Below are 22,745 nucleotides of genomic sequence, written 5' to 3'. Positions count from 1 at the left end.
TATGTCATAGGAACACAGACAAGCCTGAAAATTCCAGGGTTGTATTCCACTAGTTTATTCCATACATACTGCAATTAGACCTTATATCTTAAGTCATGCTTCTAATACTCATACTTTAACATCTTATTAAGATTATTTAACTGATAAGGTACCATTTTGTGTAGTAAATGTAACAACTGAATTCAGGTTTTCATACTTATAAATCGTGAATATTAGAATACTTAAATCTGTTTTAAATATATCTTACCCAATTTCAACCTTCTGTACAGGTTTCCAGGATAATGTTACTGTGCTTTTATAAGAAGGAGGAATGTGGAAGAGATCCTGAAAAGACAAAATGAGACAAGATTTTTAATATATTTGGTGGTATTGGGGGGAGGGGGGAGTGGTGGTGCGGGCAGGAAACATGGAGACATCTTAAAGACAAACTTTAGGAGAGAGTAAGCTCTGATCTATCCTTCCTGTCCACCTAAAAAAAAATTGCAAGAGAAAAAACAAACACAATTATGTTTACAAATTGCACCTATTACACTTTATTAATGTCATTTTGTGTACATCACCTTCAACTGTAGCTAAGTTTTTTTTTTTTTTTCCTTTTTTTAGATTTTTGCACAGATGCAGTCACCAAGGTGCTTTAAGGAAAAAAGAATGGTGTAATCTGCATTTGCTTTTGCAGACTTTTAAGTGGTTAAAAATTTGAACAAAATTAGAAAACTAAAGACCTGGCTAATCATATTCCTAAAGATCTATAAATGACCAGTAAGGAAAAAACTCACAAGATTTAAATACCAAATTGTTAGTATGTGGTAATGCAAATGTTTGCTGAATTTAAATGATAAAGTAATCCAGAAATGAAATAACCTAATATGCTATCCTCAAAACTTGGATTGTCTAAACGTATTTATTCTTAGTATTTTGCCTAACATTTCTTACCAGTTTTTGATTTCTTTTTAAAAGATTTTATTTATTCATGAGAGACACAGAGAGAGGCAGAGACACAGGCAGAGGGAGAATCCGGCTCCCTGCGGGAAGCTCGATGTGGGACTCGATCCCGGGACCCTGGGGATCATGCCCTGAGCTGAAGGCAGACACTCAACTGCTGAGCCACCCAGGTGTCCCTTGTTTTTTTTTTTTTTTTTTTTTTGAAGATTTTATTTATTTGAGAGAGAGGAAGAGAGAGAGAGTAAGCAGGAGCAGACTCTGCACTGGGGGCAGAGCCCCATGTGGGGCTCAGTCCCATGACCCAGAGATCATGGCCTGGACCAAAACCAAGAGTTGGACACCCAACTAAGCCACTCAGGTGCCCCATTCTGATTTTTATATACAGGTAAAATTTGATTGAACTGTGTTCTTGGGCAGCCCGGGTGGCTTAGCGGTTTAGCACCACCTGCAGCCCAGGGCATGATCCTGGAGACCCAGGATCGAGTCCCATGTCAGGCTCCCTGCATGGAGCCTGCTTCTGCCTCTGCCTGTGTCTCTGCCTCTCTCTCTGTGTCTCTATGAATAAATAAAATCTTAAAAAAAAAAAAAATAAATAAATAAACTGTGTTCTTTCCACAGTTAAATATACTAATAAAAAGCACCTTCTACTACATGAAACTGAAGTCTACTATGCCAGATAAAGGTAGAGAATTAGTCAGTAGTAAAGTCCTTTGGATCGAAAATGCTTGAAGCTTCTAACTGTACTGATTTAGCATATGATACTGTTATTAAGGAAGGGATTTTACTGTATTTTTTTTTTTTTTTTTTTTTTTTTACTGTATCTAAATGAGAAAATTGGGATGCCTGGGTGGCTCAGCGCTTGTCTGCCTTCGGCCCAGGGCATGATCCTGAAGACCCAGGATCAAGTCCCACATTGGGCTCCCCTGCAGGGAGCCTGCTTCTCCCTCTGCCTGTGTCTCTGCCTCTCTCTCTGTGTCTCTCATGAATAAATAAATAAAATCTTTAAAATCAATCAATCAATCTGTTTGTAGTAATCATTTCACTATATATGTATGCTAATCATGTTGTATACAGTGATGTGTGTAAATTATTCCTCAAAAAAATCTCACATCTTAATATATGAATTCGTGGTTTGAAATTACTATTTTTAAGTTTGAAATAAGTGGTGGCTATGATTACGGGAAGAGCTCAAATGTCCATTGACTGATGATGAATGGATAAAGATGGTGTGTGTGTGTATGTAGCTACACACACACACTCACACACTGGAATAATACTCAGCCATCAAAAAGAATGAAATCTTGCCATTTGCAACAATGTGGGTGGAACTGGAATGTAGTATGCTAAGTGAAATAAATCAGAAAAAGAAATATGATTTCATTCATATGTGGAAAGTTCTTTTAAAAAAAGATTTATTTATTTATTATTTATTTATTTATTTATTTATTTATTTATTAATTATGATAGACATAGAGAGAGAGAGGCAGAGACACAGGAGGAGGGGGACATATGTGGAATTTAGGAAACAAAATAGAGACAGGGAAAGGGAAGGAAAAATAAAGTAAGATAAAAATAGGGAGGCAAACCATAAGAGACTCTATAGTTAAGAGGGATGAGCTATGGGGATCCCTGGGTGGCTCAGTGGTTGAACATCACCCTTCAGCTCAGGGTGTGACCCCGGGGTCCTGGGATCGTGTCCTCCATCGGGCTGGGTTCCCTGCATGGAGCCTGCTTCTCCCTCTGCCTGTGTCTCTGCCCCTCTCTCTGTCTCATGAATAAATAAATAAAATCTTAAAAAAAAAAAAAAAGAGGGACGAGCTAAAAGAGTGATGGACATAAAAAAAGATACTTGGGGGCACCTGGATGACTCAGTTAAGCATCTTCCCTCTGTTCAGGTCATGGTTCCCGGGGCCTGAGATTGAGCCCTTCCTTAGCAAAGAGCCCAATTCTCTCTGTCCACCTTTCCCTCATGCTCTCTCTTGCTATCTATCTCTCACTCAAATAAATAAATAAAACCTAAAAAAACAAAGGCACTTGTTGGGATGAACACAGGGTGTTTTATGTAAGTAATAAGTCACTAAATTCTACTCCTGAAACCAATACTACACTTATGTTAACTAACTTGAATTTAAATTGAAAAAAAAAAAATAGAGAGTAAATGGTTTCTATTATCAACATTTTCTCAGGAGATAAGAGTATTCATACCTCTTCTCTTTCCAGGACACTCATCCCTTACTGTTTCACTGTTGCATTCTCTGAAAAGTTTCTTTCTCTTCTGATTAAAAGTAATTATTGCATGGGATTTTTAATTTTTACCAGATTAGTGTTAGGGTTTACCATTAGTCCTAATTTTGTTACTGTCAAGCTTTGTGCTCTACCTGGCTATAATACTGTTAACTTATAGGAATAGATGATGGTTACTTTGTTGTGATCTCCCCCTCCATCGTCTTTTGTTGGGTTAATGGATACATGGGGAGAGTAAATAGAGCTGAAGGATATTATGCCTTAATAGTAAGGTAAGACCTTAGCCTACAGTACAGAAAGCTCTCAATTTATTACATAGACAGTTAACAGAAAAGACCACAGGGAAACATTTCATGGGCCACACAGGCTCGTCCATCCTTAATGTAAGCAAAGCAGGGTTTCACTGGCCATTTGAAAGGAACTAACAGACCACTAGAACTTAAATCAGTGAAATTTCTTTTTTTTTTTTTAAATCAGTGAAATTTCTGAATCTAAATGTCTTTGGTTCAATGCTTTGGGCCACAGAAAATCTGCAGGCCTCCTTTTGTTTGCAGTGTTTTTGCAATAACTTTTAAATAAAACAATATATGACTTTATGACAGCTACAGCAATGGCACTTGGTATTGTAAAAAGCATAAAGCCTTAAAAGGCCAAACATCTGGAATACAATGGTATTTCCCTTTAACGGTACCATTAAAGACCTAAAGACACATGGATAGTCTCTTGCACTTTCTAGGTAGCTGGAAGGACTGGGTAAGAAAGGAATGCTAAAAATAAAAAAATTAAAAAAAAAGCAAAAAACCCAAAACCAAACAACCCCCCCAAAAAAAACCCCAACCCACTTACCTTGATTAAAACATTAATATTATTTGTTATTTTCAGTGCAACAACTTTAATCTTGTTCTGCAAAAGGAAAACAAAATTAAAGTGCCAATAACTTTTATGAAGCATATCCCATTCCAATATAGAACTAGAATAATTACACTTCTTTTTCAGGATCATTTCTGCTTATTCCCACTTCTGGACTCTAAATGAGTGTAGAGATGGCAAAGCAAATAATCTTTCTGTTCCCTTGACAGGTTAGAACATTGAAGTGTTATCACCATTTATCTGAAAAAATGAGTGAAGGACAGCTCATATTCACATAGGGGTTGTTTTAAAAGTCATCAGCTTAAGTTACGGGAAGACATAATGAAAGCTTACTATCTCATTAGAACTGGGATGAAGACTGATCAGAACAGGTGAGGTCGGAGAAATGCAAAAATCCCAACACAAAGACACATATAGTCTGGTACAGAATTGGCAATTTAATCTTTTTTTCAATGTAAATTGGTATTTGGTTTTCAAAAAGGTAAAAATTAAAATATCACAAACATCAATTAAATATTTGAACAAAATGTACTAAGAAGAGCCTAGTGAAAGACTGGTATGTATCTAAGTTTGGTAACACTTCACAAACTTGGAAATACTTGAAATATTTCAACAAGGATAAAAATATAGCTTAGCAAATAAATAGGCAGAAACTCTTCTAACATCATTCTGTATCTTCAACAAAGACTTGTATTACCAGTTCAAATACAGTCAAATGTTACATTTCAACATAAGAATCGAGCCTGGATATGTACTACGTGCTGGCTATTATAAAACATTTCCTTATAAGATGTGACCCAGTATTCTTACCTCTTCTGTTTTTAAGGCCTCGCCTGTTTTACCCTGCAGAGCCAAGCGAAGTTGTCGGATATAAACCTGCAGACCCCGTGCAAAGTACTGCAGCCTAAATAAACAAGCATTGGCTAATTAGCAAATCACTTCGTCAACTTTGCTTTTAAACAGAGAATCTTCTACTACAGCTAAATGTTCTTAACTAGTAAAGATAATTTTTAAAGGAATTTTAAAAATTATCAATATATGATCACAAGAGATACATAAATAAGTGAAATAAAAGCAGTTTTCCTTTACCAAAAATGCGAGTAAATCCATACTCAACCTGGCCAGGGAAAGATTTGTAACACTGTTCTTGTTATGTCAAAATGCAAGGCATGGTCAGAGTGAACCAACTTCAGGAGCCACGGATAAGAATCAGGTGGCCTGGGTTCTACTCTTTCAGTGGCCAACTGAAGGTCAAGTGACCTTAGACAAGTCACTTTAACCTCTATGTATTTATCTGCTAACAAGGGATGTGTTTGACCCTCAAGGTCTAGTTAAAAATAAAACCAAACCGCAGATTGGAGAATTTATTATAAACACATATAAATCTCAAAGACTTCAAAGTAATACTTTTTTCAAGTCAAGGCAGTATATAGCCTTCCAGGAACTCTGCTTAATAACCTGGCATCATTTTTTAATTTTTGGAGTAATTTCTTAACTTGCTGCTTCTGATCAAATGTTTTACCAAGTATTAAACCATTGTCTTACCAAAGAGTAGAGGATGGTAACAGATGATGCAAGTGGCCAACCATTTCAAAGTTTAAGATGTGAAGTTGTTAATAAAATGATTCAATATGAAATGTGTTCATGAAAATAACGTATGATTTCTCTAGTGTTGCTCCTCTAGAACACTCTAAGACATTAACCACGAGTTTACAGAGTATCCACGATGTGCCAGGCACTGTGCTCAATGAGGCAGGTGCTGTTATCATTAAGTAACTGCTGGAAGTTAGAGAGGTTGGGAACCTGCTCAAGATTATAAAGCAAGTGAGGAGAGTGAGTCTGTTTTTGAAAAAGTTCCTTCCCTGACCTGGATTTGTTATGCCACAGGTTTATATACATTCCTGTTTGAGGGTGTTCCATTTTGTCCCACGGGGTAAGGCAGGGTTGGGAGACAGCTCTTGTAAAAGGAAAAGAAAACCAAGGGAATATCAAGATAACCATCATCTTTGCCAACGATCGGACCACTTCAATTATACATCACCTAATTTTAAAATCTTTCAGTTTTTCTGCATTTAGCTTGGCTGTTAAAAAATCTGGAAGTTTTCTGCCCAGCTGGTGGAAGCTGTACAACAAACATTCCACATAGCTGAACTGCAGCTTGGGTTCTTCATTACCAGCATTCTCCCCATTTTCTGCTTCTTCTGGAGGGAGAGGCATGTACTCCTAAGAGATAAAAATATAGAGATATTTGCAATCTGCTATAAATGCTCTAATTATAAACATACACTGAAGTAACTGCAGGGCATGCTTTTAAGGCATGAAGCATTAAAAACTACCAAAATCAGAAATTTAGGTAAGCTATCCCTTCTACTTTTTGGATCAATGATCTAGCCTCCTCCACATTAGATAGCTGCTGCTACCACCACCACCACTATTACTACTATTATTACTGACAGTGAAGTAGATAACCTTTATTAAACACTTATACAAATGAAGTAACTGAAGTTCTGAGTGTAGGTAATTTTTTTTTAAACATTTTATTTATTTCTTCATGAGAGACACAGAAAGAGGTAGAGACACAGGCAGAGGGAGAAGCAGGCTCTCTGCAGGGAGCTCGACATGGGACTCGATCCTGGGACCCCGGGGTCATGCCCTGAGCCAAAGGCAGGCGCTCAACCACTGAACCACCCAGGCACCCCTGTAATTTTTCTATGGTGAAACAGTAAGCTGAAGAATCAGGATTCAATCTAGATTTGCCACCAAAAGCTGATGCTTTTAACCATTTTATTAAGGTAATTCCAAAAATGTTTTATGAACATTTTCCTACATTGTTTGACTCTCATTACGTTACAAGTACTGCCAAACGCATTCGATACCAGTGCTGCGAGCCCCTGGTAGGCGTTACATGTCTGGAAGAGCTCCAGATGCTGGATGACTCCCTTTATCACATTATAGGTCTAATGCTTATCACTCATTGTGTCAGGTATACAACTGCTTACATCCAACAAGGAAATCACTTGGTGATGTTGAAAATGATTTTAGCAGATGGCCTATTTTCTCCAAAATTATGACTTGAATGACTTTATTTCCTAGCAGCTATAGCTACTTGGCCTTGTGCAGCAACCTGGAGCAAATGTGAAAAATATTTTGATAAAGGAATACCAAAAAGATCTACTATAAAAACCCTGTTATCTTTTATGCAAAGCATCAACAAAAGAAATGCCAAAGATTTTCTTTTAAAAGTAGAGAACATGTGGCCCGAACAACTAAAAACACCTGCTAGAATCATTCTAATTACTCTACCCAATCTGAATTTCAAAAGTTGGTTCTCTAGAAATTACACCACACTATTAGACTCTGGGATTACACACTGACTATGCCATAAGAAAAGAAAAAAAGTCCTTACCAATAACTTGTCAAATAGTTTCCTTAAATTTGTTTCTAGCTTTTCCATGTCACCACAAAATGAACTCATTTCTGCCAAGAGTTTCAATACCTAAAATACAGAATTCACTGTTAATAGCATTTTTTTTGAATGAGCAAGGGCTGTAAAATAATGATTCTAGGTAACTTTTTAAGACTTTTGCTACAGCTTAATATTGTACTATGAAGAGACACTTAGGAAAACTCTTAACAGCAAAGAATTATTTACATTTAGAATGGGCTTCATTTGCTATTAAAGTTAGTCTCTGGACACTAACTCAAAGTATTGGTAATTGCAAGTATTCTTGAGGTCCATCTCTCCTTTACTCAATCCCAGTCTAATAAGCCAAACCCAGGACATCTGAAGCAAATGACAGTGTCCGTACACAGTGGGACTCTTGTGTATTCCAAAAACCTATGAGAAAATGGCACATACATTTCCACATTTCAGCTCAATTCAACAATCATTATTAAGTGCCTTTCAGAATCAGACTCTGCACTAGACTCTGGGGCTATGGAGATGAGTCAGTTAAATGTGAGATAAATGTGAAGTGTTACATGTGCTGTAGAAAAAAAGTATATGTACACTATAGTTCAGATACAAGGGAGAGAGTCATCAACTATACTGGAGTAGGGATAAAGGATATTTTGTGTTAAGCCAGTTTAAATCTGATTCTATCAATTATGGATAGAGATAGGAACAGTCATGAATTAAGCACCTTATTTAAAAGTATTAAAGCTACAAAGAGTAAGAGAATCATGAACACTATAGGCAGTGCTTTCCCAATGCAACAAACTTTCATTAAATTCATAAAGCATTCCTATGTGATTAACCCTGAGACAGATTACTAGCTAGCTCTAACACCTTTACTCTCTTAGAAATCAGGTCTCTACCTTAGTGGCTTATATTTATGTTAAAATATGGGAATGCCTTTTTAGTACTAAAGAAGACATTTTTCTCTTACCTCCAACTGTATATCAAGACCCTCCACTGGGGTAGTCAAGGAACTGAGGTTGGGAAGAACCTGCTCACAGAAGTAAGTCACAAACCTTGTGGAATGCACATTTTTCTGTAAAAATCCAAAGAACAATGAGTTGTCAAAAAAGGCGGGGATATTCTTTCACATAGAATAGTATATTATTTAATAAATGCTGAGCATGACAACATCAAGTACTGTGGCTATAAATACAATACAGTGCATACCCCAGAAGCAACCTTTGTAGGCTAAATACACTGTTGCAAAGTAACCTGGAGCACTGGGACATCTATCTGTTTTCCTCAATAATCATGTGAAATTTCTGGGGATATTTTAGCATTGAATTTTGTAGACTGTTCAAAAAGGAGGAGTGTTTTTCAAACGATTCTATGCACATCCTGGAAGATTCATGCTCAGGGGAATCACAAAGCCAGAGATAAAGAGCATATTTACCTAGGACAACAATCTGTTAAAAATTTTTTTTAAAAAGCTAAATTACTAAACCAAATGCTTTAAGAACTCAGCCAAACCATAAAGTATGATGCAAAATCCTCTAGACTTTAAAAATGTCTCTAAACAAGACCTTAAAGAAATTTCTTGTGGTTTTGGGATCTCACCAACCCCACTAAGGCCTCCATAAAGTAATATTCCCTCCACTGTGTTACTACTTTATGCAAAAGTTTGCGGAGAATGCTCAAGGGAGTATCTACAGAAATACCAGCTTCAATAGAGTAATCAAAATACCAAGTGTGTAAAACAAAGAGCTCACAGAGAAGAGGGGCACCGCCTGCCGAGTGCACTGTAAGAGCCTGTCCACACAGTCGGGGTCCGAGGGGTTGAAGGTTTGTTCTAGGTCAGCCTGTTCAGCCACCAACTCTACGAGCTGCTGTCTTCCACTCACTGTCTGTAAGCTTTTTAACCCAGACAGTATCTTCATGAACAGGACAAATTCTTCACCAGTCACATCTTCTAGGACCTAGAAAGAGGTAATTTAGAATTACAGTACTATTATCACTTCAATAGGAAAGAAAGAAAAAAAATAGGAAAGATCAATATTGAAACAGTCTAAGGAATTTACTTCAGTTACTGAAGTCAGATTACTATTAATATTTCTGAAATACTGATGAGAGGACAACTTTTAGCTTCAGTCAATTTACCTTTAGAGTACACTATGTGTTCTTGGTGGGGTGCTGCATTGTCTCCAAAAGGGCAAAAGTTGGTTCCTGGAAAACTGTACTTTTTTTCTTATTTTAATGGATAAAGTACAGATACACAAACTATGCATAAATAGATATATCTGTGGCATTAGAATTTCATAGGAGAACGGCTAAGAAAAATTAGTCTAAAAAGGCTCTTTTGGGGGTGGTAAGCAAAAAAAGTAGAATTCTGTATTTGACTGTCAAATCAGATTCAATTTCTGGTATTTAAAAGCAGCTTGGTGGGCAGCCCGGGTGGCTCAGCGGTCTAGCACCTGCCTTCGGCCTGGGGTGTGATCTGGAGACCCAGGATCGAGTCCCACGTTGGGCTCCCTGTAGGGAGCCTGCTTCTCCCTTGCCTGTGTCTCTGCCTCTCCCTCTCTGTGTCTCTCATGAATAAATAAATAAAATCTCAAAAAATAGAATAAAAGCAGCTCGGGGAACCTGGCTGGCTCAGTAGGTAGAGCATGCATACATCTTGGGGTTGTAAATTCAAGCCCCACATAAGGTACAGAGATTAAATAAAATCTTTAAAAATAAACAAAAGCAGCAATAAATCAATTAGCCAATTAATTCACATTAATATGGCAACTGTATACAAATTAGGAGACCATGCAAGTCTTAAGTGCTTTCCAGGAGTAGGTCTTTTTTTTTTTTTTTTTTTAAAGATTTTATTTATTCATTCATGAGAGACACAGAGAGAGGCAGAGACACAGGCAGAGGGACAAGCAGGCTCCCTGCAGGGAGCCCGATGGGGGACTTGATCCCAAATCCTGGGATCACACCCTGAGCCAAAGGCAGACAGACTCCCAACCACTGAGTCGCCCAGGCGTCCCCTGCATGAGTAGGTCTAAGCCTTTCTGTTCACGGACCAAAGAAATGAGCAATCATAACATACCCCACTGTTTTACTAGCTGGGGCATGGGTGAAATGTTGATATTCCCAGCTGGAGAGCTGCTCCATTCGCTCTTATTGAAGAACTCTTATTAGTAAGCAAGTCAGTGGTACTGTTAGAGACAGCTGAATTTTCCTGAACATATATATAAAAGCAATGATTTTCAAACTTTGGCACTTTATGAGTGAAAAGTTAGTTGTGACACATCTTGCAAATCTTAGCATCTCTAACTACACTAGATGCTGGGAGCACAAATAGCATGGTATCCTGGGCTACAGTCATAAGGGGTAAGACAAAAAACCAGACATTTCAATATATTTCCTTGTCATTTTGAAATGACCCAGAATACTACAGAAGAATATCCTAAAATTGGGGAGAGGAATGGAAATTACGTAAAATTTCCTGAAGGAAATGATTTGTACAGAATCCTTAAGAATACATATATTTGGAGGGTAACACCATGAGAAAGATTTAAATGTGATCACATCCCTTTAAATCAACATGCTGATTCATCATTAGTGGTGACTAAAGTGCAAAATGTAAGAAAAAGCTTGACATTCTATGGTGGTTCTAATGGAATATATCATTTTATACATAAGCTACATACAGCATTAAAGAATACTGCTAATTTCAAATACACTCTTTTGTTTTCGAGAAGTCTTGCCAAATGATGACTAAAGCTTACCTTTTTGGATTCAGTTAGTATAAGTTCCTCTACTTCCTTTGTTAAGACTTCATCTGGTAAAGTCTTAAGTTTTGTAGAAAGGAATTTGATTGCCCGTTCTCTAACAATGTCCTCTCCTTGAAGTATTTGGCTAAACAAGCCACCTAAAGTCCCTGCAAGACAAAACACTCGTGTGTAGCAAGTCGGTTCTATATCTTAATGGAGTTTTCCTGTTTAACTCATTTAACAGTATTTCTTTTCTGGTGAGTTAATAAGCATCCTGAATATCACGGCTTCTGGCTAAATTAGTTAGAAATTTTTACAGCCCCAACCATAACAGTAATCACATGCTTTGTTCATGGATTCAGAATCAGCTTGAGAATGACTTTCTTTTTAATTATTATTAATAAAAATAAACTAAGGTATTTTAGAGAATCTCTTTAATGTGGGAAAGGGAGTCTTCCAACAGATTTCTAATAGAAAAGTTGTATCTGTTTTTGCAATTACTTCTGCTGGTTTTTTGAGTCACAAATATCTTTACCAAGCAGCTTTTTTAAAGAACACTTAGAACTTTTATGAAATAGATCAGTGGGTGAATCTGACTTTAATCCTTAATGAATAATGTCAATTATTATTATTTTTTAACACATCAAGCACAAGTGGGCCCTTACCTTTTGCATCCATCTTAAATATACTTAACAGGGCGTTGTTCACTAAGTTAAATTCTGCAGAGTCATCTGGATAAAGAACAAGTAGTAAAATGTATGAATGCAATGAATGAAAAAATACTTGCTTTATTTTCAGATCTAAGGTTCAGCATAGTTTCTCACAGATTATATTGAAAGCAGACATATAACTAAGCATTCTTCTCAAGTACCAAGAAAACATACCCTATATCAGGGAAAGCTTTATGTTAAGATAGTACAATTAAGAAAACTACAGGAAATTGGGGAGAAAAATCATGATACAACAAAATTCCCAAAAGAATCACTATGTCTTATAAGCAGAATTAAAAACAAATAAAAACATTAGGAATTAGATAATCCAATAAGCTTCCTAATACTGAATGAAAAAAAAGAATTTTAATTTCGATTAGAGGTAATACTCTTAAGTCACAAAGAAAAAAAAAAAGCTAAAAAGAGTCATTTTTTTCAAAGACAAGTTATATTTAGATAAAAGAGTAATAATAAGAGAATTCCTTACCTGTCTGCAGAAGTTGGGTTAGTATATCTGCCACTCGGGGAAGATTTTCTCCAGTGGCAAACTGAGGCAGCTCTTTAATTGCTTGCCGTCGAATCTGAATATAATTTCATACAAAAAATTAACCAAATATTATCATCAACAGAGACTTCTAGCAGTTTTAGAAATAATTTACTCCAAATTAATATTCAAGCTTCACAGTATAATTAAAAGTGTGGTAGGAAGTGATGTTAAATACAATTACCTGATTGGAACAAATCAAAACCACAACGAGATCCCACCTCACCCCAGTGAGAATGGGGAAAATTAACAAGGCAACCACAAATGTTGGAGAGGATGTGGAGAAAGGGGAACCCTCTTGCACCTGTTGGTGGGAATGTGAACTGGTGCAGCCACTCTGGAAAACTGTGTGGAGGTTCCTCAAAGAGTTAAAAATAGACCTGCCCTACGACCCAGCAACTGCACTGCTGGGGATTTACCCCAAAGATACAGATGCAATGAAATGCCGGGACACCTGCACCCCGATGTTTCTAGCAGCAATGGCCACAATAGCCAAACTGTGGAAGGAGCCTCAGTGTCTATCAAAAGATGAGTGGATAAAGATGTGGTTTATGTATACACTGGAATATTCCTCAGCCATTAGAAATGACAGATACTCACCATTTGCTTCAACGTGGATGGAACTGGAGGGTATGATGCTGAGTGAAGTAAGTCAATCGGAGAAGGACAAACATTGTATGTTCTCATTCATTTGGGGAATATAAATAATAGTGAAAGGGAATATAAGGGAAGGGAGAAGAAATGTGTGGGAAATATCAGAAAGGGAGACAGAACATGAGAGACTCCTAACTCTGGGAAACGAACTAGGGGTGGTGGAAGGGGAGGAGGGTGGGGGGTGGGGGTGACTGGGTGATGGGCACTGAGGGGGCACTGGACGGGATGAGCACTGGGTGTTATTCTGTATGTTGGCAAATTGAACACCAATAAAAAATAAATTTATTATTAAAAAAAAAAAAGAGTTGTTGAGTTTAAATATGATTATTCATGCCAAGGCCAAGCAGGCTGTCAGGCACATAGAAGAAACTCAATAACTATGTGTTGAATAGATAATTATTCTAAAGAGTGTGCAAAGTAAAAAAAAAAATAAAAAAATAAAAAAAAAAAATAAAAAAAATAAAAAAATTTTTACCTGATTGGAGCAGACAGGTTTTGAGATCATAAACAGCAGTTTATATATACTGATTACGGTATAGCTGTTGGGCCTTTACTATCTTTGGGCATCTACTACAGATGGCTAGAGTGGCAATGACCTATCCAATAACTGTATTTACTTTAGAATGTCCAGTATAGAAACGAACTGGGGGTAGTGGAGGGGGAGGAGGGTGGGGGGTGGGGGTGACTGGGTGGCGGGCACTGAGGGAGGCACTTGACGGGATGAGCACTGGGTGTTATTCTGTATGTTGGCAAATTGAACACCAATAAAAAATAAATTTATTATTAAAAAAAAAAAATAGAATTTCCAGTATAACTACTTAATACAACATCTGTGAATAGATTCTGTACTTAATTCCAAATTTGTGGTCTTGATTTAGTTTGAAATGAAAATGGATAGAAGTTGTATCTAGCGAATTGTGCATAAAATGTTGGCAATTCACTAATTTCATTTGAAAAGCCAGGAGGTGATAACTGAAAATTCTTAGGAACCTGTATCAGCAGCCAGAAATGCTGACAGTTAATTATGTTTCAAAGAAAAACTATTTATTCTTATTCTAGTAGTCACATGTAATGATTACACAGACCAATTATTATTTTTTTTTCTATGCATAGGAGTTAGGGGTGTTGAAACTATAGGATGTAACACTTAATATTTTAAATATCTAAGCAAGTACAAATTGAAAACTAACAGTCTAATTTCATGTGCACAATGCATAATAATCCATTAAAAATGTGATAACAGATAAGCAAAACATTTTGTGATTCTATGCCTTTTTCACAGTTGAAAGGTGGTGAGAGAATACATTTTCTTTCCTTTTTTTGAGAATACATTTTCTTAAACATAGATTTAAATCTCAGTATGGCATCATGCTGAACCACACTGCAGTATTTCATTGTGCACTGATATGACTGGTGCTTCAATTACATTAGCTGCACAGAGAAAAAGTCTGAAAATGGCAAGTGAGACATCTGAAAGCTTGTTGAAAGCATCAATCATAAACTTACTGATACATCTTCATCCTCACAGAGGTCTAACTGTGCATTGATAGCAGAATCAGCCAATTCTGGAAAATGTTTAAAGAATTTCGGAATAAACTGGGCTGCTAATCTTTTTTCCTTTGTACCACCTTTCACACCATCTAGTATCACTTGATAGGCATCTTTATGCTGAAAGAAAGAATAAAGCAGAAAAACAATTTTTAAGAATGGGAAGCTAAACAAATTTGTTTGAGTCTGCTATAAATTAGAAAAGTTTTACATAGGCTAAAAAGTAGGGCTTATTTTTGGAGTTTTACTGCTTAAATTGGACACCTATCTTCCTACCATCTTCTCCCCTGCCCCCCAAGCATTATTTGTCAATTGGGGAAGAGAGAAGGACGACTTGAATTTTAAATGGAGAAAGCAAGTAAGTTTGTTGACACACCGCTTCTTTCATACTAGTGATTTCTGACCCTGACCTTGTGACCGTATTATGGTTTAAATATAATGAATGTCATAGAATTCTCAAAGAATTGTGTTACATTTACTTAATCATATTCATCTGATTGCAGTTAGCAATGATGAAGGTGGAGAGAATACCATCTTAAAATTAAGCAGTAACAGGAAGCTTAGGAAACTTTTTTAGTTTCATTTATTTTACAATACAAAATGACAATTCATTCTAGATAGTCAACCTTGGATTAAGATAGAGTCTAATGTCACATATTTAACTTTATATTAGAATAATACATTCAAAACTCATTGGTTTCCTTTTACTTATTTATGAGAAAGAGAGAAAGTGTGCATACGCACGTAAGTGCACACACGCATGCACACTGGAGGTGGGCAAGAGGGAGAGGGAGTCTCCAGCAGACTCCATGCTCAGTGCAGAGCCCAGCAAGGGGCTTGACCTCACAATCCTGAAATCACGACCTGAGCTGAAATCAAGAGTTGGATGCTTAATTGAGTGAGTCACCTGGAGTGGATACCACTCATTTGTTTCCTTTCAAAAAAAAAAAAACCTTCAAAAGTGCTTCTCTCAGATCCTCATGATGTGAAGAGTCAACGAGTTCCCAATCCCTCTTACACTCTTACCACCAAACTAGTCCTTTTCTTTCTTTTTTAAAAAAAATATTTTACTTATTTGTTCATGAGACACAGAAAGAGAGGCAGAGACACAGGCAGAGGGAGAAGCAGGCTCCTCACAGGCAGCCTGATGCATGACTCGATCCCAGGACCCTGGGGTCACGGCCTCAGCCGCAGGTTGACGCTCCACCAATGAGCCATCCAGGCGCCCAAAACTAGTCGTTTTCTTAAATGACAATGAGCAGGCTGGCAAATAATAAATCCTGAGATTATAGATATATTTTCTGTTTGGACATATGGCTAAAACTTCTAATTACTGAAATGCATTAAACATTATAATAATACCAAATGTGCACTTAGTGTTTTTACTCTGTTCAACACAATGTTCTAACTGCTTTGGATGTGCTTTAGATACTTCATGCCACCAAAAGGAAAATAACCAATAGAAATCCAATGGATTATGGAATTGCCCAAACTTTAGTTTTGTAGTAACTTTTCTCATGGACAATACTATGTTAAGTGGAAAAAAGTAAAGCAAAATGCGAAGTTATTTAGGTACAGTAGGATCATAATTAAGGACTTCACTATCAAAAATAGTGTTCTAGTATCAAAAGGCTATGGTCACAATGAGACCTTTTAAAGGCATAGGTTTTAATATGTTCTGCAAAAATATTAGATTAAAAGTTCAAATACTATCAACCTATCTAAAAAACATAAATTCTAAAAATTAGTTCTAAAAAACTAAAATTCAACCGATTGATGACTCCTTTTAATATCTTAAACATAACTCCAACTCCTAAATAAGAAAAATTTCTCTGAATTAATTTGCTTCTTCATGAAATGCAGACACAAAATCAGTCTTCAGGAGTTACTACTTCAAAAGTATATTATGTGCTTTTTAATGCAAAGGTTTGAAAAATTATGGCTAACTTCTCTACCACTGTACATTCTGTGGTTTCCTCAATCTCCCAGAGAGACTTCATAAAATCGCAGTTTTAAACAGTTTTGATGTCCTTACTTTTTGCAGGGTATCAAATCCAATTTCCTTTAAATCAAATAAAGCTTTACTTATAAAGCCTTTTGAAGAAATTCCTTACGTTGTCTAAAATTAAATGAAGAATCCTTACTTCGAACAATTCATTCTCTTGCTAAGAAAAAAAAATCTGAATAGAATAAAAAGAAATTAGCAACATGTATTCAAAGCGTACTGGGACTGAGTAATGCCTTGTATACATGCCTCACAGAAATCCTGTGATTTAGGTGTTACTACTCTCCCTAGATTTTGCATGAGAAAACCAAAGCTCAGAAAGTGAAATAATTTGTCTGAGCTAGCTACATCGCTAGTCAAGTAGCAGATCCAGACCTGAACATAGTTCTGATGGGCTCCAATCAAGACCTTTTCCCAGTACCAAGCTTCTTTAAGTTATGAGATCTCTGTTAACAACAGAAGAGAGCAAGAAAGAGGAAGATCCTTGCCAGATCAAGGACATAAAAGGTAAAATCTGGGTCCTAAATACAGCCTCCATACGGGCATGTACACTGACATACAGCATCCCAAACACAGCAAGTGCTTTGAAAAGTTAAGCATTTTAACATATTCAAACCAGAAATCAAAGTTTCTACCACTGGTAGGCATCAGTTTTATCAAATAATTTCTATAAATGTTACGAATAGACTTCAACTGATTACCCTTTATAGAATGCAAAATAAAATGCTCTTCTTTGCCAGTTCTTGTCTTCAACTGTAGCGTAGTGACAAGACTTTTTACAAAATCTCCCTAAACTTATTACTTACAGTTTTCAAAGCAGGAAACAAAATATAGGGGAGATCTTCAGTGATCACAGTGATTTAGTGACAGGCAGACTGTAACCATAATAAAGTGCCCCAAATACCACATGGTACTGCTTATTATTTTCTCCTACAACAGTATATTTCAGCTAGATAGATTTGTGATCCTAATAAGTTTTAGTTGTAAATATTTTCATGCATCCTGAAACTACATATTTGTGTGTGTTTTTAACAGCAAATTTACAAAGCAAACTCTAAAGAAATCACTAAAATATTTTCAAGTAAAAAGCTACGGTAAGATCCACGTTCAGCAGATTTCTACAATAAAAAAATTTGTGACAGGGATTGTCAAAACACAACCAATATATTTAAGTGATCAGTGACATGCCAGGTAAAGCCATGTTTGAGACCAGGATGCAGCTTCTAAGAAATAAACAACTGTTTTCTCTATTAAGATTTATTTATTTGAGGGGGGAGGGGGCACGCTCGTGAGCTGGAGTGGGAGGAGCAGGAGGAGAGGGAGACTCTCAAGCAGACTCTGCCCAGCAGAGTGCTGCAAGGGCCTGGATCTCACAACCTGAAGACCATGACCTGAGCCGAAACCAAGAGCTGGCTGCTTAACCAACTGCACCACCAGGCGCCCCTAAACAATTATTTCAGAGAAGGAACAATGTAGTTTCAACATATTTCTCAAGTATCACATAAAAAGAAAACAGATAACGCAAGCTTTATTTACTACTTTCTTAACTCAATAAACCTAGTTTGTATGTAATGTGGCTGACATACAGATGTACAACATAGTGATCGGACAGTCCTACATATTACTCAGTGCTCGCTACAATTAAGTGTAGTTGCCATCTGTCACCATCCAATATTATTACATTATTGACAACAACACTTTTACTTATTTTTCAGAGATTACCAACTTGGCTGGTCTGTGATTTTAGCTAACCATGCAAAAAAAGGCACCAAGAGTGCTATTTCATGAACTTATAGAAGTCCATCAAGCCTACAGTCTTCCGTGAAGAGCCAGTATACTCCCAGGTAAGAGAACAAAGGAGAATTTGGGAGTTCAGGCATTACTGAGCTTAGCTCAGCCTAACTGCCCCAGTCCCTTCACAGGGGTTTGGCTCTTTTCTTTTTTTAACTTAAAAAAAAATTTAACTGCATAATACAAAACTAAATATATCTAAATTTAAAAATTAAATAAATTCACAAAAATTAGAAACAAATGTAAATAGTGGACCACAGCTTGCTCTATTATGGCCATTTGGGTGCTCTAGGCAGAGTACAGTGGGAAGGGGGTTGGGGAGTAAAGGAACACACAGCGGAGGAAGGAAAACTGAGGAAACAGAAGCAGAACCCAAGTAGGGGGAAGGGGAGCTGAACGGTAGGTGGAAAACAGGAGCTACAGGAGGGAAGACGACAGGGAGACTGGAAGGTTTTGAGGCACTGTATTATGCTTCAGTTAGAATTTATCACTTGATGTTTGCTTATTAGAAAACACACTCATGCTTTAAATATATGATGTGAGCGTATAAAGTTCTCATCTTCATTTACATTATGTACACACAGTAATTACATTGATGTAGGATTTATTATATAGCACATTACATTAGTTGTGTAATTATTAACTTTATTATTAATATAATTATACTTCCTCTTTCTCTGAATGTACTTCTACTTTAAAGAAAAAAATGTCTACTGAAAAACAAGGCACAGTGTGAGGAGAGAGACAAAAAATAAGTCTTAACCTCAAGACTTTATAATTTAGTAAGGGGATAAGAAAAGTCCTCAGGGAAATAAAATACAAGTCTCAAGTATTATAAATGAATTCACAGCGCCAAGGAGGTTCATCCAGAGAAAGATCTGATCTGTTTGAGGAAAATTTGCCGATAAACCTCGGAGAACTTGTGTTTTTCCTAATATATTCCAAAAGCATTATTCTCAAAGGAGTATTGACAGTAGCGAAGAGGGCACTCCCTTCATGGCAGCAGCACGAGCAACTTGGTACTTAGCTCTTTGACAAAGGATAAAAATAAACATTAGAAGTTCTAGACTAAAAATTCAAATATGGTCTCCGAAATGTTCAGATAGGTACCTGCCAAGAAATGACCCTTGACTGTAAACCTTGTAAGTTAAATGAAAATCAGGGTTTGGTACACTAAGAATGTAAACTCTCATTAAAAAATCATCAGGGGCGTTCCTTCCATTAAGTTGGCTCTTGCTTTTAGTTAAAATTCACATGCAATATCCTGAAACCCACTATCTTTTTCAATATGCGTTTTAGGATTTTTCTCTAAAAAAGGAAAAGTTATTCCACAATAGGGCAGAATTAGTAGCCACTACAATTTGGCCAGCTTCAGTCCTCGCAGAATTCACTGTCTGAGGCTGACAAGTCCCTGCACTTCATTACGCACAGGTCTTTTCGTCTCAAACAGTTGCCTGACAGCTGTCATTGCAGTGTCGTGAAGGTGCCGATCTAACATCCTGCTAAGGAATCGTGCTAAAATTTTAGCAACTAGCACAGTGTTTAGCACGCGGTAGGCGCTCAAAGAATGTACTGAATAAATGAAACCGTGGGTCTTCACTGAAGCCTGAATGAAAAAGACCCTCTTCGTTTTTTTTTTTTTTTTTTTTTTTACAAACATGTCTCTTAAACGCTCTTTCCAAATTGAAAGCAGATTTATGCCTTGAAAAAGACGTTTCTTGAACGTCTTGAGGGAGAACTCTCACTCTTACCTGGTATTTAAGATTAAAGATGACACTAAAAGGAAAACGTCAGCCACTCTCAAGTATTCAGGACGGATCTGTGAAATTCTAGTTTGGATTCTGTTTGCCCTAAGACTCTAAGTAGGTGGCTGTCAACTTTTTTTTACTATACAGCACAAAGTGAGGGCGCAGGTATGGGACATGACCATGTTTACTGCTTCTAGTTTCCCTAAAAAATTCCTGACGTACGTCTTTGGGAGGCATATCCACAAACTGAGAATCACTGTTCTAGCTTCTACCTATCTCCTCAGCTGATCCGCGGTAAAGTCAATTTCAGGAATAATTTGCCACAATCTTCCTCAACTCTATCACGATGAAGGAGAATACCTTCACTACTAAATCTTGCTAGGGACAACAACGACAAGATCAAAATATGACTGATGATGGGTTTTCTAACCTTGTCTTACTGGGCCGAAAATTCCTCCCTGGGGGCTGACCTACACTCACCTGTCCTACATCCTACAACACGCCCTCGGTACATTTCTCACTGACGTCTTCAAACTTCCCTAACAGATGGAAATATACAGGGGAGGAAAGTAGCCTGGTACTTTACGCTGGTGAATCTGCAACTCTGGGGGAAGCTTAAGGAAGGCCCCGACATCCCAATTCCGGTGGTGGTGTTTGGCTCAAAAAGAATTTACCTGAATTACGCGTGTCCAGAAAAAGGGGGCCGGGAGGGCCGGGCCAACGACAGGACCTGCCACTTCCCACTCGGCCGACAGAGGAGCAGGGGAATCACAAAGGGGTTCTAAGCACCGAGAAGACGCGGCCTAAGATCTCTAACAACACTGATCAGCCGCGCTTCTGGGGGAGCCGCTTCTTCTCCACCAAAACACGCCCCCCTCCCAACTCCGTAAGTTCAGTGGACTGGGGTCCCTGAAAACTCGCAAAGGAGCCCAAGTTTGAGCCCACGCTCAAACTGTGTCTTGAGGACACACTGCGGGGGGCTCCTGCGGCGGTTGTTTACAGCTGCCTGTCCCCCCCTGCCCCACCGGTCTGTCTCCTGCACAACACTTTCGGGAGGGGGGGGCGCCCATCCTTCTTATTTATCACTTCCCGGGCGTAAGGGAGGCACCCATCCTTCTTATTCACCACCTTCCGGGGGGCACCCATCCTCGTTCACCACTTCCTGGGGGGCACCCATCTTTCTTATTACTTCCTGGGGGAGCACCCATCCTTCCTATTCACCACCTTCCGGGGGACACCCACCCTCGTTCACCACTTCCCGGGGGGGCACCCATCTTCCGCACCCTCCTCACTCACCCCTTCCCGGGGGGGGCCCCCCAGCACCCATCCCCCATCCCCCCCCAGGGCCCGACCCAGGGGCGCCCGGGGAACTCTCCAGGCCTCAGCCCGCGCCCCGCTCCCGCTTCTCCCAACCCGCGCAGGGCCGCTGTTGCTTCGCCGTGTCGCGGCCCGAGAGCTCCCGGTTGGCTGGCCAAGGGCGGGGCTGCGCGGGGAGCAGCGGGGGGCGCGGCGGGGGGCGGGAGCGGGGGCCGGGCCTGGGGGCGCCGCCGGAGGCCGCGGGCGCCGGGCCCTGCAGGCCGCGGGGACCCACCTGGCCCACTTGCTCCGTGGCGTCGGCCAGGATGCCGTAGTTGCGGTAAAGCTCCTCCACGCTCGGCATGCTGAGCGCCAAGCCCGGGCCCGTCGCGCTGTCGTCGCGCTCGCCGCCGCCGCCGTCCGAGCCCGCGACCCGCACCCTCACACCTCCCGCCGCCGCCAGGGCCGCCGCCGGTCACCGCGCTCAGCCCGGCCCCGCCCCCCACGTCTGCGGAGCGCGCGGCGCGCAGGGAGCGGCCTCCACGGGCGGACGGCGCGCCGCCGGGGCCGCGAGCGCCCCCTGCCGCCCGGCGGTGCAAAGGGCGGCGGCGGCTCCAGCCGCGCGGGCTCCTGGGAGCGGGGAGCGGGGGGCGGGGGGCGGGGCTCCCGGCGGCGCGGAGGGCGACCCCGGGATGCAAGTCGGCTCGTGGTCCACGAAGGCGGCTGGGACGGTTCCAGCGGGGAGCCGCAGAGGGCGAGCCAGCTCACTGTGTGCAGAGCACGCTCCCGCAGTGGTCAGCAAACACTTGGGCTCACACGAGGATCGTCACCGCGGGGGCGCCCCGGGGGCGCTCAGCGGCGGAGCATCGGCCCAATGCTCAGGGCGTGACCCCGGGTCCAGGGATCGAGTCCCGCCTCGAGTGCTCCCTCCTCTGCCTGGGTCTGTGCCTCTGTGTCTCTCACGAATAAATAAATAAAATCTGCTAAAAAAAGAATATTAAAATAAGTAAATAATAAATATGAAATATGAAATATAAAGAAATAAACAAACTAATAATAAATGGATATAAAATATAATAAATAAATAAATAAATAAATAAATAAATAAATAAATAAATAAAATAAATATAAAAAGGGCGCACAAGGAGGAATTGCTGAGGTTTGGCTCGGTTTTGTTTCTGACAGATGTGCTTAGAGACGTGGGCTGCCGAGGGCCCGGCTCTCTCTGTCCC

The 22,745-nt window shown here is 39.3% G+C and overlaps 1 protein-coding gene across 3 annotated transcripts in view; it reads right to left on the bottom strand.

Moving 5' to 3' along the window:
- API5 (apoptosis inhibitor 5) overlaps window positions 1-21,987 on the bottom strand; it is a 28,913-nt gene extending 6,926 nt beyond the window's left edge. For all 3 annotated transcript variants that reach the window (XM_072791181.1, XM_072791184.1, XM_072791182.1), the window contains exons 1-12: window positions 21,809-21,987; window positions 14,632-14,793; window positions 12,415-12,508; window positions 11,883-11,948; window positions 11,233-11,384; window positions 9,226-9,432; window positions 8,445-8,549; window positions 7,463-7,552; window positions 6,098-6,279; window positions 4,867-4,960; window positions 4,033-4,089; window positions 248-324 (exon numbers count right to left, since the gene is read on the bottom strand). In XM_072791181.1, coding sequence (XP_072647282.1) covers window positions 248-324; window positions 4,033-4,089; window positions 4,867-4,960; window positions 6,098-6,279; window positions 7,463-7,552; window positions 8,445-8,549; window positions 9,226-9,432; window positions 11,233-11,384; window positions 11,883-11,948; window positions 12,415-12,508; window positions 14,632-14,793; window positions 21,809-21,877 — 1,355 coding nt within the window. In that variant the 5' untranslated portion in view covers window positions 21,878-21,987. The remainder of the gene's footprint in view (window positions 1-247; window positions 325-4,032; window positions 4,090-4,866; window positions 4,961-6,097; window positions 6,280-7,462; window positions 7,553-8,444; window positions 8,550-9,225; window positions 9,433-11,232; window positions 11,385-11,882; window positions 11,949-12,414; window positions 12,509-14,631; window positions 14,794-21,808) is intronic.
- Window positions 21,988-22,745: the final 758 nt, after the last annotated feature.

Source organism: Canis lupus, chromosome 21 (genome assembly GCF_048164855.1).
Source record: "Canis lupus baileyi chromosome 21, mCanLup2.hap1, whole genome shotgun sequence".
Taxonomy (NCBI): domain Eukaryota; kingdom Metazoa; phylum Chordata; class Mammalia; order Carnivora; family Canidae; genus Canis; species Canis lupus.
Note: the sequence above shows the minus strand (reverse complement) of the source record. Positions and strands in the feature narration are given on the sequence as shown.